The sequence below is a fragment of the Diplotaxodon limnothrissa genome, linkage group LG4, assembly GCF_057381915.1.
Source record: "Diplotaxodon limnothrissa isolate DT_005_m linkage group LG4, D_limnothrissa_male_GT1.1, whole genome shotgun sequence".
Classification (NCBI taxonomy): domain Eukaryota; kingdom Metazoa; phylum Chordata; class Actinopteri; order Cichliformes; family Cichlidae; genus Diplotaxodon; species Diplotaxodon limnothrissa.
This window is the reverse complement of record NC_140599.1, coordinates 13,151,662-13,165,585: the sequence shown is the minus strand read 5'-3', so window position 1 is coordinate 13,165,585 and position 13,924 is coordinate 13,151,662. Positions and strand designations below refer to the sequence as shown.

At 41.9% G+C, this 13,924-nt stretch overlaps 1 protein-coding gene across 1 annotated transcript; it reads right to left on the bottom strand.

Moving 5' to 3' along the window:
• Positions 1-9,471: 9,471 nt before the first annotated feature.
• On the bottom strand, positions 9,472-10,225 carry socs1a (suppressor of cytokine signaling 1a). The gene has a single exon (XM_085352225.1). The coding sequence runs from the start codon at positions 10,166-10,168 to the stop codon at positions 9,521-9,523; it is 648 nt and encodes a 215-aa protein (XP_085208351.1). The 5' UTR covers positions 10,169-10,225; the 3' UTR covers positions 9,472-9,520.
• Positions 10,226-13,924: the final 3,699 nt, after the last annotated feature.

Genomic DNA, 13,924 nt, shown 5'->3' with positions numbered 1-13,924 from the left:
TTCCGTACAAGCTACTGGTGACCACAGTAGTAGTTTGGACAGCACCAGCTTTGGGACAATTGTCACCTGGCGACAACCCGGAACTTCCAGCAACCTTTCACCAACCACTTGCGAGTTACAAATTTTCCCTACCAACTGGTGGTTGGCAGGGAGTCACTGGCAACTCTCTGGGCCTGTGTTTGACGAGGGTTTAGCTGAGGTGACACCTACCTTCCAGCTAGCAGCCAAGTCCGCCCTCACCTGTTACTCAGTGTTGCAACAGGCTTAACTATGTATAATTTTAAGCAATATTAAAATTTAAACAGGCGAGTTTTAAAAGTAAAGGTAGTCACTTTAATAAAAAATCCTCTGCCGACTGGCTGTTTGAGCTGAGCGTTTTAGCATTAGCTTCACTTTTTATATAACATGTTCTTGCTACAAATGTTGAACTGATTAAATGGTGTTTTCTGTGCCATAAGCAATGTAGCACATGAGGTACCTTTGAAATCAATTAATCAGGGCAAGTTCACAGATCCCTTCGTTGGATTTCATGAAAACATGTCTCAGATTATCCTCAGACTTGCTAGCTCTGCAATAGACTGCCAGCATGTCCACTTGGTAGACATGACTCTGATAAGTGGAATAAAGTTGACGCATTGATGGATATTTACAGACTATAAAAAGGCTAGCACTTACACTTCTGTGTGAGTGGTATGAGAGTTCAAGACAAATACATTTTATATCACCAGGCAGTCCATGACCTTGTGTTCAAACCCCCATACAACAAACTTTATATGGTGTGTGGATCAGTCTGTTTTCAGCTTTGACAGATGATCCCTAGACCAAGTCACATTATCATATGGATTTTGGCTTTTAAAAAGTACTTTTCCACTGCACTTAATCGAAACATTGTTTTGAGAAAGCTTAAAAAAAAAAAAGCCTGTCTGGCTTTTGATCACTTTGGGCATCCACTTTACAAAAAAATGCATTTAGCCCAGTCCACTAATGACAATAGTGGACTACTGGCCTTGGTCGAGGTCTGTGCTCTCCGAGTGCCCTTCAGGTTTTACTTGCAGACAGAAAGTGAGAGAGGATGGTGCTCATTTCTTTTGCTTGTGGTTTTCTTTCCCCTCTTCACAGAATCACAGCTCAATACTCTAGCACAGCAGAGGAGGTTCTCCTCTGTGTTTCTGAGAGTGTGGGAAGATTTCCACTGATGTTTGGGTTGCATTTCCTTTCTGCCGCTGACTGAGTTTGGTGTCAAGTAACACACACACACACAAGGAATTCGCAGAATATTTTTAAGGCCGATTTGTCATTTGATTCAATTTTAGTTCAGATGTATTTGGTTTTGAAACATGGCGATTTCTGAGAAATCAGGCCCTCAAAATCTGGTCCTAAAATCTGGGGAGTCATCAGGAGAGAGGTGAAACAACCACCTCGATGTCACTATGAAACTTCAACAGGGATGTCTGTCATTTCTCTAAAAAGAAACATTTTTCGCTCCGCAGTTCTAACAGATATAATGAGGATGTTTCCAAGTATGAGGCTTTTTGACTTGAATGTGCATGTGAGATGTAATCTGCTGGAGCTTATGACGTTACGCTTCGCACCCTTATGTTATGGTCCTGTGGCTGCTGCAGGAACCCTCAGTCATTGTGTGGTCTGTACGTGTCAACTTTTTTTTTGTTTATCGCGGTTCCTCTCTTCAGGGAAGTCTGGTGATGTGTGCGTAAAAGTGAAGAGGTTCCTGGTACTGCAGCAACACTCTGTGTGTGTGTTTTCTCTGTACTAACCGCAGTGACTGCGATGATTGGAGATTAGTCTGTGCACTCATATGTGTTTCATATGTATGAAACAATGATTCTCTTTAAAAGTGCATCGTACTTCACATGCGCCACTTTTAAGATGATGCTGTTCATCAAAGATAACTGGTGCACTTACGCTCTGGTTTTGTTCGTGGTGCACGGTGCAGCTGAACTGAGGTTATCTTTGAGCGTTTGGCAGCTTTAGTAGAAATGGATTAAGTATAACGTGTAGAACAGTTACAATATTTTAAGGAGACTTGTGTGCCACAATGTGCAGCAGACAAAAGTCATTTTTCTTAACTTGGCCCAAAGGCTGGAAACGGGGAACGGCTAGCTCTTAGTATCACCAGGCAAACAGCACAAATTCCAGGAAGTGACTGCACTCCGCTAAGAAATGGTTCAGCGCCTGACTCCCCCCACCCGCACCATGTCTTTTTTACACTGTGATATTTAGTACTGTGCAAAAGTCTTGAGTCACCCCTCATTTCTCTATATTTTGCTTCCAAGGAAACAAGATTTCATGTGATTTTTTTTCTTTTGTTTTATCTGATCAGCAATAACTTATCACAGCAGTTGTTCTTTAGACTTTCTGAAGGTCTTTCAAAGTTTTTTCTTTGGACATTGGCTGCTTTTTCACTCATTTTCAGTGCAGCTCTTGTACCTGATCGTTTTTAGAGGAAAGTCCCAACAATTTCCATGTCTTTAGTTTAATCTGTAAAAAAATTCTAAAGGTGACACAGTTTGATAGACATCAAATAAGAACTTTTCACCAACAATGTGATTCCCAAAGAGTTATTAGGTGAAAACTTGGCCTATCTCAACATGGTGTGCAGTGTGTCCTTAAAATATTTGAGGAAATTGGACAAGTGAAGGACAAAAAAGCATCAAGCCTATCTACAGAAGAGGAACAGTATCCGAAAGTCATGTCATGACAAATCCAATGACAAATTTTTGGTTTAAATCATCACTGATATCAGTTCAAGAGAGAGGGATAACAGTGAGTGTCTACAGCCATCCATAAACGCAAGGGAAGCTCTGTCAAGGTTTAGGCGTACATTTCAGACACTCATGTTGGGGATGTTGTCAAAGCTGATCAATGCTTTACTTTCCATCTTGATTATTTTCCCAAACACACTGTCCATTGAATATATCTGGATAGAAAAACACACAGTGGAACACTATCAGTTATGGACTGGCCTCACCAGAGCGTGGACCTCAACATCATTGGAGCAGTGTGGGATCATCTTGACAGAGAACAGAACAAAAGGAAGCCAACATCCAAGAAAGAGCTTTGAATGGCCTTCAAGAAGCCTGGAGAACTATTCCTGAAGACTACTTAAAGAAAAGACGAAAAAGCTGCCTAAGAGAGATCAGACTATGTTGAAGAATAAAGGCAGTCATGCTAACTCTGTCTTTGCCTTATATATTGCATTTCCATTTATCTTTGCACATGTTTTAATTAATCAAATAGAGAAACGAGTGTAGGCTCAAGACTTTAACACAACACTGTAACATATTAGGAGACCTAGAAGGCAGATTTTGTTACCTTATGATGAGGCTAAGTTAGTTAAGGTGTTGTTCTGGCCAAAGTACCCTATGACCTTTTCTGGTAAACACACTCATGCTAACTACAGGCTGTAAATGGATGACAGTCAGGTATTTCTGATATGATAAATCATGGAATGAAGTCAAAGTGTGCCTCTTTGACGCTTTTCAAGACACGCACAAATTCATTTCAAAACCAAGTGTGTGTGGGTATGTGTGGGTGTCGGGGGGAGGTTGGGGGAGGCCAAAGCATAAACATAAATTGCTATTCTGTGACTCAAGGATCTGAAATTGTTCTGGTAACTGCACAATGTCAAGTTCCTTGTAAGTGTCGGTAATTCAAAATTTTCTCAATGAGTACACAAAGCAGTGAATAATGCGCCATTTAAATCTCTGTGACGTCTCTGCATAATAATACAAAGATAACAAGCACCTCATGCGATTTTCTCTTATATAGAAAGTTTTTAATTCTGAGCTTTATTTTAAGGGGAAAACCTTAAATATACTCTTTTTTTTTTTTTGCCTGTTTCATTTATCTGAGGGCAGGCATGAATAGATGAATCAGAAATTCAGATAATGTCAGGCCTCCTTGGATGAGGGTATCTAGTGATAATGGCCGAAACACCCGATGAATCCAAGGTCCACTACTGACGATGTGTCCCAAACTGGTAAAGTGTCTGGGCTGCCTTTCCTCATAACAGCCATCCCTCAAGATTTTCTCCATTTACAGCAATGCAGGACTGTAATATCTAGTCCTTTTTACTGAATTGGTCACAAAGTGAAGGGGTCGATGGTTTTCTGTCTTTTGCTGGCACATTCTTATGTCCCTCTGTGTTATACTGCATAATCCTACTACTAGTTACGAGGCTCTATGAGGTATCCTTACTATCATGAGTTATTAGTTGCAACCACCCACAATGTAGGTCATAGGTTAAGTATTTAGTAAAATATGCTTAGTGAAGGATAATTAAGCATGGAACTGTCTGTTTGTTCAATACATACGCAGTTGGATCCTTACACGTTTGGACACTTTATTGACATTTTGTCTCAGATGTTCAGCTTTACTTCAAGGGTCTTCGTTTTGTTTTGTATGAACTGCTTAGGAGTTACAGCAATTAACTCCTACACAGAACTCATTTACAAATTGAATTTAATGGAATTTTATTGATCGATAGACTGAATCGCAGTTACAGGTGAGACCTGTTTCCTCGTTGTTCAATGACATATTAAGTGGGTAAAAGACCTGATGTTGATTTCAAGTTCTGAACTTGCATTTGGTATCTTTACATTAGATTGTGAAGATCTTGCGAGAGAAGATACTTTGAATATCAGTACACTCAAGAACATGATGGCCAGATTAGACTTGCCTGCTTAGTTCTTGACACATGAAACCGAGATTTATTTGTGGGGAAAGTCTAGAGTAAGAGAGAAACAACTAATTGAAGATGTGAGTGCTGATGAATTCTGAAGTGTACTCAGATTCAGCTATATGACATCAAGGGAGGATTTAAAATGATCTTAGCACCTTTGTTAAACCCCTATTCATTAAAGCTAAAAGTCTGCACTGCAATCACATCTTGATTGCTTTATTTGGTTAGCTTTGGTTAGTAGGTTGTTTAGGTCACTGTGTTGGTTTACAGTGATATGATATGGATATATAATATAAATTTGTCCTACTACTCTTTCAACTGCTACTGCTACTACTGTACCTGCTATTCTCGTGAAAGTCATATGTCTTGAATCCAACAACGGAATCAGATCAAATGTGATTGTCTAGAGAAAAAATGTAATCTTTTGTGTGTGCGTTCCTCGTCTTTCATGAGAGAAGTCTGGAAATGCTTTAGCTGGGAACTATTTAGTCATTAGCATTGAACATATTTTTCCCACGTATGAAGCAAAAACTAGAAAAACCGCTTCTACCTCCTCCAACCAGTCTGGTTGCAGCTTTCACCAGACTCATGTGATTCATAGAGCAGTGGAACGTAGCTATAGCTAGTGTCAGGATTGGTGTCGTCAATTCAGTGTGAGACCCTTCCTCTTCTGCTCCTTAGTTACTTCTTTGAAAAAATGACCAGAAAGCTGTTTGTACAATGTGGTCATCTGTGAAATGATAAGAAGATTGGTTCAGTGAAGAGCCTCTTCACTTTTGGCAAAGTCAGTTCTGAAGCTTGTTGTGGTTATCTGATGACCAGCACTTCCACAGATCTGCCATCACCACATTGTTCATTGTGAAATATCCCCACTAACAAGAACTGGAAGAAGGAAATGGAAAACAGGAAATGGATGACTAATGATTTTTCAGGGAAATCTGTTTTTTCATCACTTCTCAACAAGAAGTAACAGGAAAGACTCGTCCAAGAAAACTCAAGCAAGCAGCGAGGCTCTCCAGCAGCCTGCCTGGAAGCTAAAAGGGGGCTAATAGCCTCCACCGCAGAAGCAGTCATGTCCTGCGATGATGGGAGGATCTCTTTCATCAGAACCCTCCGATTAAAAGTACAGCAGAATCACAGTTCTGAAAATGGAGCGTCGCATTCATACTGAACGTCATGCAACACCTCCTCTTTTTACGCTTCTCCGCCAGCCTCATTCTGAGCGTCCCTTTCTCTCTCTCTCTCTCCCCTTGGGCATTGATTGTCAATTGATTTCTGTAGAAGCGCGTGCAAGTAAAGGACAGAAAACTCCACGCGGAGGATTCCACAGAAATCAGCTGATAAGCACATAGTTGCAGAACACCTCACTTCACCTTTCACTTCTCAAAATAGTCAGGAATGTCCTTAAAACCAAGACGCTTCAGAGTGAAACTGCGCTACTGTGTGACTCACTCGTCACCAGCCTTCAACTCCCTCCCCACTCCACGAGATACAGCCTGCGCTCAAATGTCAATATCAAATATAATTTTAAGATAAGTCTTTATAAGAATGGATGACTGATAGCGCCTATATAAGCAAAGGCATTACAATCATTATCGTTACTCATAATCCACTCTATGACTTGGTGTGTGTTCCTCTTCCTCAAGCTGAGGTAATTATATCCTCAAACTAGTCAAGTTTACTTGAATCAACTGTGAGTATTATATTCAGTATGACTCATTGTTTTATGTTTGTTTGTGTGTGTGTGTGTGGCTTCAATTGTCTAGACTCAAAAAAAAATTCCCCTAAAGAACACAGAGCTTTATTGGTAAGGTTTGGTTTTCAGCGTTGGAGTTTTGGTTAGCTGTGAGGAAAGGATAGGAGTTTAGGTAAGCTGACAACGTCAGCGCAGAAATGAAATGTGCTCCACACAGTGTGAAACAGTGACACACTGCTCTCACAAATGTCATGAAACTGCTAAATTCAGCCAAATTGTGATGCTCTTAGGCGATAAACCTTTTTTGGAGTCACATGTAGATCACAGTTCCCACACAGTCTGCATTTGCAGTTTTACATGTACAAAAGCAACATCAGTTTACATGAAATCAGACTTTAGGAAGGAAAAGGAAAGGCTTAATCAGCTGGGAAACTGGCACCTGGGGGGCTAACACCTAGCCTGGTTCTTTCAGTAATTAGCAATATGACAGTATACAATTGACACCAACTAATACGGTCACTTGTGAACGTCCTCTATTTTATATCTGTAAATGGAAATGGACTGATTCTTATATACTGCTTTTCTACTCTGCTTCAGCAGTCAAAGCACTTTATACAACATACCTCATTCACCCATTAATACACGCACTTTTTCCACACCTAAGTGCTTTCTATCTGAGAGTCACACACATTCACACTTCGATGAACACATCAGAGACCAACCTGGGCTTCAGTTTCTTCACCAACGATACTTTGGCGTGCAGACTGGAGCCGCCAGTAGCCAACCAGGCCAAACCACCAACCTTCCAGTTAGTAGATCACCTGCTCTACTTCCACCTCACTTTGATTTCTGTAAAAACCAAAGAGTAAACCAGCGGATACCATCATAGCATTCTCTACTACTACATCAGATTTCCTTTAAGCAGTACACATGCCAACAGGAAAAAGCCTTGGAAGGCTGGAAGGTAGGACAAAAGAAGGTAGGCCAAAAGTACTGAGCCATTGTGTCCACGAGAGCTGCTGAGCCATAGGAATCCATGCCCCAAAGGTTGCCGCAGCAATGGCTTACTATTACAACACCACACTCTATTTTAGTGAGCTTTGGGGCTTTCACAAATCTTTGTAAAGGCAAACCACATTTCTAGGTGACTGACTTTATTCACTTGTAGCAAAGGGACAGAAAACATGTGACTCCAAAGATTAAGTGGCACGGCCCAATACTTTAGTCCATTGCCAGGTAGCTGTGAACTGTTCACACTGCGTACACTCACACTTGTAAAGATTCATTGGTGTTTGGCAGTCTGTGAATGTCTTCACAAGCCGGATACTCAACATGTAAACAGGAAAACAAGGACTTTTAAATCCATTCATACTGAGGTCTAAAAAGTCTGGTTGTGGGTTCAGACGGAAGTCCCTTAACTATTGGCTGAGGCCGCTCAGTTAGAGCTGCTCCTACTGCTACTTCTACAGCTTTATTTAAGTATGTGTAAAGTCACAGTTGCATTACTATCATCAGGTATTAGTCACACCCCTTAGTTCATTTTAGGGCAGCGTGGTAGTAACAATGAAGTGTGAATGCTAACTTCCTTTAAAAAAATACGCACACATTCCAGTCATGTGAGTCGCACTCAGCCAGGTGTGCCACCTGCTGTTGCTGCACTGATTATATCAAAAGAAAAGACAAACCCAGCTTTGACTGGAAAGCAAGTCTCTAAGTTAGTGCTTCTGTTGTTTAGTTTGTCTTCACTGTTATCACCTGATTTCTTTTATTACTTCAACTCACTGTGTTCATTAACATACGATTAATGCATTTCCTACCCTACTCAAAGTTTATTTCTCATAACTCGAAGCCTGACCTTGATCTATCATGTATCTGTCTAACCACTAACCCCAAAAATTTCCCACTTCCTCTTGAGAGCATTTTAATCTGTACTGGGTCCAAATTAGATTGAAAAAGCAACACACACACACACACACACACAATTCATTACGTGTCACCTCTCCCCCTGATTCTGGTAAGTGTGTCTGTATCTAAGCGTAACAGTCCATTTACTACCAAAGTAACCCCACCCACCTGTCACTTTGCCCTACCGAGATGAATCACCAAGTGACGGTATACTGTACAATAACCTTCCCCATTTCCTCGTGTCTGTCTGTCTGTCTGTAATGTGAGGGTGTGTGTGTGTGTGTGTGTGTGTGTGTGTGTGTGTGTGTGTGTGTGTGTGTGTGTCCGTCCCTCCTTCTCTCACTTAACTCCCACAAAACTCCCACAAGTCAGTGCGGAATGACAGGAAAAGTTAAAAAGTAAAACATAACTATCGCAGTGAGTTTAAATACTTTATTTAAAATAGAATAATAAGACATGTTAAAAAAATATGTTCAATTCAGTCACGAAACTCTCACATGTGAGCTTTGTGAGGGAGACAGGAGAGCTAAGAGTTACAGTACATGTGTTTGAGGCCTGTCTTCGACACTGACATCCTCCGTTGGGTTTTCAAGAATGAGACAGATGACAGTTCGAGAGTCAGTGCTGATTGACATTCATGTGTGATGTAAACATTCCACATTATTAGAGTATTTAAACCTGCTACAAAAATATATCTCCCTTGTGGCATGGCAACAGTACCCTCCGCCATCCCTCCATGCGTCTAAATGTCCGCTCTCTTAACGTCCTTGGATAATATTTATGTTGGACTACAGTTTCCAGTGGAACGGCGGCATTCACAGGCGAGCCCACCGGTTCTTTCATCTCTAAAATAGCTCTGTTGTGTCTGTAGTTTTCTTTTAATGCAGCACATCCCAACTTTTCATACTTCCTCAAGAGCAACAGGTGCTCTGTCCATGTGAAACTGGGAGTTGAGTCTCTAGAGGTAATATATGTTGAAATGTCAGCCACAAACCCACTCCAGCTGGAGGCTGTCTGCACTCGACTGCTAACGTGTTCTCCCTTTTCGAGCATTTGGGAGCTTTTCAGCTCAAAGGGTTTTCCCTGTAACCATATCACAGCAGTCTCAATCTCCACTGAGTCGCAGACAGGCTTTACCAATCCCTTGCTGTTACTTGGTAAGGGCGACCTTCTTGAAATTATAAATAATACTGTCAACAGTTTGTATGGTAAGCTGGTTACAGTTTGTAAGGGAATTCCAACAGAAAGTCTTGGGCGACATGTGTGAGCGGCAGCTCTGGAACCTGGCTTGCCCCTCCACACAGCTCCAAGATGCGCTTCCTGCACAGCTCCTGCAGCGTCGGTTCCCATTTCCTGTAAGGGACGCTCAAGCTCTTCTTAGGAGAATTGATGTAATGCTCCAAGAGGGCAAAGAGTGTTTGGAAAGACCGCAGGTTGCCCGCTAGTGAGAACTTCTGGCGCTTGTAGTCAATGCGCACGCTGACCGGTCCCGTCTTGGCGTGGTAGGACAGCGTGAAGAAGACGTCTTTCTGACGGCTATCACGGATGAGGAAGCTGCCCAGCGGGGCGTCCCGAAGCATGCGGTGAGCGTCCTCCACTCCCAGGGGACCCCAGTAGAAGCCGCAGCGCTCGAGCTTGGATGCTGTGTCTGTGATGATTCTGCAGTCCTCCTTGCAGGTGAACGTCGGAAAGTGAGTCAGATAGACGGAGGGCGTTCTACGGTGTTGATTGGCTTGACGCTGAAGCTGCTCCACTTCGGTGCGAAGTGTTGAGGAGGAGGAGGAAGACAAGGATGAGGATGATGATGATGACAAGCTTGACAAGCGGGTCTTGTCATGGCCTTCGACCGTGCCGTCGGCTACCATCCTACAGGGGAGAGAGGCCCCAGACCCTCTCCCATCTCTAACCACCACACTGACATCCTGAGAGACAAACAGACAGAAAGGTCATTGACTTTTTCACTCACAACTGAGGCTAGCATCACTTTCACAGCAGCTTTGAAAAAAACCCAGACTTCTCAAAGCACAAAGAGCGCTGGTGTGCGCAGATAGACGAGAAACGCCTTGTAGTTTCCACTGAGCAGTTCAGCTTTGTTATGACTTGGATCTGCGGTTAAGCCGGCATAAAATCGACAGTGATGGTTGCCACAGCCAGACTACTGTACAATCCGTATGCCCCCCCCCCCCCCCCCCCCCTCCACACACACACACACACACACACACACACAAACAAAAGTATTTTACTGCTTCTTCTGTAATGACTTAAGCATCATATAACTAAGAATTCAGATAAAATATTTACACTAAAATGCATTGACTTGATTTCTTTAAAGCATCCTGTTCTTATAAGCTATACATAAAAAATCAACAGTATCCTGTGTGTGATTAATGGTATTTTCCTTCCTTCTTTAACGCGAATGATCTAAAAGGAAAAGAAAAAAAAACTTGCGCCACCAGTGGATGGAAGTTGAGCTAAATTCAAGGAAAGAGTAATGATTAACACTGGTGACGACCTGTGCTGATATCCGGCCGTTTACTCTTAACGATCGCATGTTGAAGCCGTTCAGACGAATACTTGACCGTTCACTTCAGCCAGACTGCGCTCAGAGAAACCTGAGCCTGATCCATGGTTTAACATTTTTCTGAACGCTGTTTTCCCATAAAACAAAAGCAGCTACGATTCTCCATCGCCATTTTCCACCCCCCAAAAGCATCCCAACCAAATATATCATTTTTTTCTTTTTTCTTTTCTTAATATATATATGGAGAGAAATAAAGGCTCACCGTTTTGTTCTGACTGATGTAGCGGTTTAAGGATCCGTATGGTCTGTAATCCCAAAGTGCGAAAGCTGTGATGGCAAAGAGCAGAATTCCTTGCAAATAATCCCTCGGTTGTCAGGATGCAGGGTGCACAGTTGCATTTGGGGTTAACCTTTACACCTTCTGGGCTTGGAGCTCCAGCCGTTAGATTGTGTGTGTGAAGCCTGGTAAACAGTTCACAGGCTTTTTAACAGGCTTTGCTCCGCCTCCGCCTCCTCCTCCTCCTTTCCTAGAAACGAAAGTGAAACTAAGAGAGGACGATCGCTAGCTTACTCTTTCACTTCTTTGAACTGAAATTTCAAGAATTAAAAAAAAAAAAAAAAACCGCAAAGCCACATGACAGCAGGACGTTTACAGAAAGAGGTGGTATATTCGAGTAATGGGAGCAGTTTTTGTTGGTGTTTAGATTGACTTCGTCATTAGGGGTTGTAGTTTTTGTAGTTTTTCTTAATTATATATTTTTTTTGAAAAAAAAAAATTCAAATGATGTAAATTCAGATTTGTTTGCCTAAACATGCATGCCGGTTCATGTTCAGAGATGGCATCAACAATCAGGATCAGTCCTTTTGTTTTGTTTTTCTTTGTAACTTTGCCCCTGCAGGTTGATAAGCATCTCCCTTTCCATCAAATACTAATGGCGAAAGATGACATGTAGCATTCCTGTGTCCTAACATGTCGAAGAAGTGCAAATTTGCACATCTTTTTGCAGAAATAATGTTAAAAAGAAAACATACATGCACATTTAGCAAAACAGGTCTGGGCTTGTAAATTAGTCATGCTTATGCTGCAGATGTAACTCTCTGTTGTTTGTATTTGGCTCTTTTCTGCAGGGTCTTTACATTTGGGGGTAATTCATTGCAGAAATGTGCACAGCATGACATCCTTCCAGTAATTTCACTGTTTTTCTTGCAGAACTTCACTTCCTTGCAGCTAAGGTGAGTAGTTATATGTAGTCATCAGATCTTCAGATAGCTAGTGGTTGTATTAAAGTTAATAATTATCTTTAACTGGAGTCTCGTGGTGGCTTTTTTATGTCTTATCTTGAATATTCAAATCTGATTGTCCAATGAGATTATGTGAGGTGTAGTACTTCTCAGAAAAGGGTACTATGCCTGCCATTTGTTTCACAATAAGTGTGTGAAACAGCAATCGAGTGTGTGCCCGTGTCTGTGTGTGAGTCTTCAAGTGTAACATGGCGTGGAGGCAGCAGCAGCCAGCTGTGGCGCTTCATTCGTGTTTGAATCCTAAAGAAAACCTTGCTTTAGTGTTTTTCTCGAGGTGCATTTCTTCCTGCGTTTCCTGTAACGTGGAGCATGTTTTCAGAGAAATCTGGCAATAAATTTGAATTTCATTTGATGCCCGATTGAACTCAAGAATTCCCAGATTTCTTGTTACCGCGGATAAAGTACTTCATCGATGCTTTATCTGGAATGAGGGCTTCTCGGCTTGGCTTGTATCACAAATGACAAAGTGGTCAGTGAGGTCACTTCTGCTTAGTTTCTAAAGAAGTAGCGTTGCAGCGTGAAGAACAACAAAGAGGGCAAATTTACTTTTCTGCTCGTACAGCTGCGAGCATTCAAGTCTCTCAGTACAGTTTTGCCAGACATAGAGAAATGAAACTATTGGTGGCAGCTGTTGATACTCAGTATCACATTACAGAGAGAGGAACTGGTCCTCAGCAGGTCATTTTTGTCAGGCTGAAAACGAGTAAACTGAAAGTTAAGGAAAAGGCTGGAGATCAGCTGATGTGAATTACTTAAAGGGGCAGGAACATGCACACGGTTAGGCATATGATAGCAGAGGCAGACTGTGTGAGGAGTGTGAGCGTGTTTCTTTTTATAACAGGACAAGTCTGATCAGCCTGGTGCTTGCACGAGCAGAAGTAATAGTTCTAAATATGTCCCAACTCTGTCTGTGAGCTCTTGAGCTTCACATCCATGATAAGCTTTGCATCTTTTGTCTCGTCTCTGTCCCCTCAACTCCAACCTCTTTGTGCCGGGGGTTTCTTCAAGTTAAAGGGGAGTTTTTCCTTTCCACTGTGGCCAATTTCTTGCTCACGGGGCGTTGGTTGTTTGATTGCTGGAGTTTTCCCTGTTTTCTCTGTGTAGGATATTTAAGCGACTGTTGTTGGGATTTGGCGCACACCCCCTCACACAGCATTACCGTGGAAAACTTTAGTGTCCATATGCAAGTTGCTGTAGTAACACATACAAATTTAAACAATTCACAGAACTGAAGAGGATGTTTGAGAAAGGCCAATCATCACTTTACATTTTTAAGAACTGATCTCACGGCTCATTGTGAAACTTCACGGTCTTCTATCAGGGTTGTTGTCTTCTGAGGCAGCAGCACAGCTGACCTTCAAACAGGCTACTGAGTCTTTGTTCGACTGCTGCATTTGATAAATAACTGCTTGGCTCATAAATTGTGCATTTCTTGGTTGCGCTCAGAGAATACCTCACAAGCTTAATCAAACTTTTCGTACGCTTATCTGCATGTTGTAATGCTTCTGGGTCTACTTGTCTCTGCTCTGTGTTGTTAGGCCAGTTAAAGGCTCTAGCCCTGAGGAGAAACATTCATTTTATTACACTGGATGCATGCCACAGCTCCTTCTGCTTGTGCTGCATGTCAGTGTTGGATTTCCTTGCATGCATTGCAGATGTACTCTAAATTTGTATAATGATACATTGAGCAATGCAGTTTTGCAACAGTGTATGCACACGTGTCTTGCATTTACATGATAATGCGCTTGGTGTTTACTTCAATGTTTGCACATGCTCCATGAGTTTCATTTCTGTGAAA

What these genes read in the sequence shown, in the direction of transcription:
- socs1a (XM_085352225.1), bottom strand. Translation starts at nt 10,168, where the DNA reads ATGGTAGCCGACGGCACGGTCGAAGGCCATGACAAGACCCGCTTGTCA.